The following is a 3623-nucleotide window of genomic DNA, read 5'->3' as shown; positions in this document are numbered from 1 at the left end:
GATTGCCAAAATAACTCCAATGAGAAGTACTTGTCATTGCTCACCACTCCAACAGAAGGACTAACAGTCAGATCTGTCAAAAGTTTTTGACATAATTTAGCATTGCTGTTTTTTGTTTCTTTTTTTTTTTTTTTTTTTAAATATTCTATAAGTAGGATTTCATTTGAAGAAGATTTAAGATAGAAAATAAGAGGAAGTGAGAGGCCCCAAACAAATCTCTCATATTTATATTTATAATATTAAATAATGTTATTTGGTCATCTAAAACTAATGTTTGGATTATTCTTTTGATGTGGCACTATATATCATGTAATACTATGTAGTTTATTAACACATGATATATATTTTTCTCTATATTAACACATGATATTATGTGGTGGTGCTACGTAAAGAGGATTATCTGAGCGATAAATTTTAGATGATTCATTAATAGTAATTATGCTGCATGAAAAGAAAAACAATTGAGAATGGCGCAAATAAGTTAATCCGATCTCATATTTTATTGACCAACAAATCAAGAAATTAGGAGTCGCTATAAATGCGAGTTTTGAAGCAGACCAACAGATGAACTATATATAGTAAGCCCTCTGTCGTGGCTGAAAGCCACACTTATTGACATGGGAAACGGATTCATAATTCCTCTGAAACAAAATGGTTTAGCCATTTGGTTTTCTAAATATTCCCCACTCTTCCAATCCTCAGATAAATTGGAAACTTCACAACCTTCTGGTCTTGTGCATCTTCGGTCCAAGCACGCGTAAATTCATCAATCACATCATCGCTCAAAAGCTCCACACCCTTCTCCCTTGCTGTTTGATACGCAGACCACGATCTTAAGTAAGTAAAATACTTATCTAAATCCATCAATCTCTCGATTACAAACTGATCAAATGGACCTGTGTCATCAGCTCCATTCACAGGCTCGAATGGAAAATCAATTGTCTTGTACTTTTCATCCACCAATCTAATCGGTGGCTCCAAATAAGGGCCTGCAGCGATGGTATAAAATGGTTGAAAGACTGCATCAACTGAGTCATTGACTTCTGGAGTGGTGTAGCACCATGCGGCTATGACACCATGAGGTTTTTTGAGTACCCATTTCACTTGTTGGTAGAAAATGGGGAGATCAAACCAGTGGATGGCCTGTGCAATAGTCACAACATCGATGCTTGATTGAGATGCAATATCGCGTTCAAGCTCGGCTGCCGACATGGTTGGAGGGGTCTGTTGGTATCTTATATTGGGTAGCCTTGGTCCGAATGCCAACTGTTTCGGGCTTGTGTCTGTGGCTATGACATTCTTGAAGATCCCAGCTAGCTGGAAAACAAAGAGATGTGGTTGCATGAGATCAAAAGTCCCCAAAATGCAAATTCTTAAAATGGAATTCAATGTCTCTAGTAATTGCTAGATTCTGCCTCTCTCTCAAATGACTATTTTTACATTTGCTAATCAGTTACTCGGAAAACTTAATTCGATATAATAATCTAATTTTTATTCTGACATGATCATACAAATTAGGATCATCACGACTTTCTCAGGGCAACAAGATGCTGCAACTTCTAGAGGGAGGAGAGGGAAAAGGCCGCAAACTTACATGTCGAGCAGCCTGGCCGCTCCCGGTGCCCACGTCCCATGCCAGGTCTTTACACGGTGTCTTGGAAGCAATGAATTCAAACAATTCTGAAGGGTAGCTAGGCCGACCCTCCGCATACTCTGCCGCCTGTTTAATGAACAATTCTGACATCTGTGTGTCTGTGTTTGTGTTTGATCTCCAAGCTTTCAGGTCAGATACATTCAATCTTAGCTATCTTTAGATTCTTTACACATATATGGGGAGCAGGGCTATCTGGGGGAGTGAGGACCTGTTTTCGGATTTCAACATTTGAAGAGACGGATCTAATTTCTCTGCTCGTAGTCTGTCCACGATAATTACTACAGCATACGCAGACGCATATATGGCTGATAAAGAAAGAGGCCCCACACGTTAAAGTTTTACCACCACGACTTCATCATTTTTGAAGTTTGGTATTTATGAGACTTTTGGGAATAACTTTATTCTTGGCCCCACACGCAGACGCGTTTCTTGGCTTTGAATACACTATTGGCCATCAGTTGAGGGATGGGAATAAAGTGGCGAATTATCTGGCTCGGCAGGGAGAGGAGGGGAAGAATTCTATGTTGGAAATTTTTTTAAAATAATTAATTATATATTATATTTATTAATAATATTTTTGAGTTAATGTTGGAAGTTATGAGTTATTTTGGAAAGTGAGGAGTTATGAAAAATCTTTGAGAGTTATATTATTTTGTGTTTTTTACATGTCAAAAGATTTTAACTGTTTTAATAGTATTAAGGCTTCCGATTTAATCCATAGGATTGGATTCGATCCACACCCCTTTTATAGGAAGTATTTTTGTTTATTTATGAAGAAGCTGCTCCAAAAGGCATACGGCCAAACCTTAGGCACTCAATGCTTGGGGCTCAATGCTTGGGGCCAAAGGGCATGCCCAACACATGGGCAAGCAAAGGTGTGGGGGCACACGAGGCACTACAATACTTGGAAAAAAGAAAAAAAATTTAATTTCCCAAGCGCACATGCAGTGATTCGAATTGGTGCCAACTAGTTGAATTGGAAGCAAGAGAATCATTGGACTAAGTCCAACTGATTTGGCAACATACACAATATATGTACCTATTCTGAACATTTTTTAGATATACTAAAAGTCATTACTTTTCGTTCACAGCTTTGGTCGTCAATAAATAGACCCATTAGCTTACCATTTGAGTATCCTACAATTCAATTTCGAATTCTCTCTCTCCCAAATTTTTCACTTTTTCAAAACTTGTTAGAATCTGTTAGTTCTCAAGAGAAAAATTTTTAATTTCTTGGTTAAATAGCACAATTTGAGGTTAATCGAGGTCGAATTTTGTGTGTGCATAATGCTGTTAGACAAACAAACTTGTTCTGAATTTCATTATATCTTGGAGACAAATTCACTTATAACTCGTGTGCATAGCGTTATTAGTGGGGGCGAATATTGTCTTAAAGAAAAAGACATTGTAACGCACCTTAAAGCAAACTTTTTTCTCACTATTATTATTTTGCAGCCCAATTGCACCAATATTGTACATATATGGGTACCGATGATTTGCTCCACCGTGTGAGAGGTTTGCTTAGATTGAATTATCTTGGTTTGCCAAATTTTCGATTTTAATTTTGGGCTTGGGTTTTGATTGGGTGGAATGGTATGGTGTTATAAGAGTAATTGATTGTAAGGTTTTGATAGTAGATTTGGTTGTTTAGGTTTTCTTCTGCCATAAATGAGTGATTTATTCAATAAAAATTTGGAAGTACCATTCTCCTTTCTATTATAAAAAAAGCATAATTAATATATAAAAGTGCGAGAAAACATTATTTTATATTAAAAAAAAACCATTGTCGAAATGTAATGCCCCGTCCCCGAGGGTCCGGAGAGTTAACTCATCTTACCTAAAAATCATCTCCAATAACACTTTTAAAAATAACCCAGAGTCTCCTTAGCATATTAACATATTCGTTCAACACAATTATCCATGTTCCTACACAAGGGCACCTTAGAAGTACCTTAATATATACATTAAC

At 36.9% G+C, this 3623-nt stretch overlaps 1 protein-coding gene across 1 annotated transcript; it reads right to left on the bottom strand.

Annotated features, from left to right (window-relative positions):
* Positions 1 to 468: 468 nt before the first annotated feature.
* On the bottom strand, positions 469 to 1798 carry LOC121266598 (putative methyltransferase DDB_G0268948). The gene is made up of 2 exons (XM_041170470.1): positions 1595 to 1798; positions 469 to 1317 (listed from the first exon to the last, which is right to left on the bottom strand). Exons 1-2 carry the CDS (start codon positions 1742 to 1744, stop codon positions 673 to 675), a joined length of 795 nt encoding a protein of 264 aa, XP_041026404.1. The 5' UTR covers positions 1745 to 1798; the 3' UTR covers positions 469 to 672.
* Positions 1799 to 3623: the final 1825 nt, after the last annotated feature.

The sequence above is a fragment of the Juglans microcarpa x Juglans regia genome, chromosome 5D, assembly GCF_004785595.1.
Source record: "Juglans microcarpa x Juglans regia isolate MS1-56 chromosome 5D, Jm3101_v1.0, whole genome shotgun sequence".
Classification (NCBI taxonomy): Eukaryota; Viridiplantae; Streptophyta; class Magnoliopsida; order Fagales; family Juglandaceae; genus Juglans; species Juglans microcarpa x Juglans regia.
This window is presented reverse-complemented; position numbering and strand designations above follow the sequence as displayed.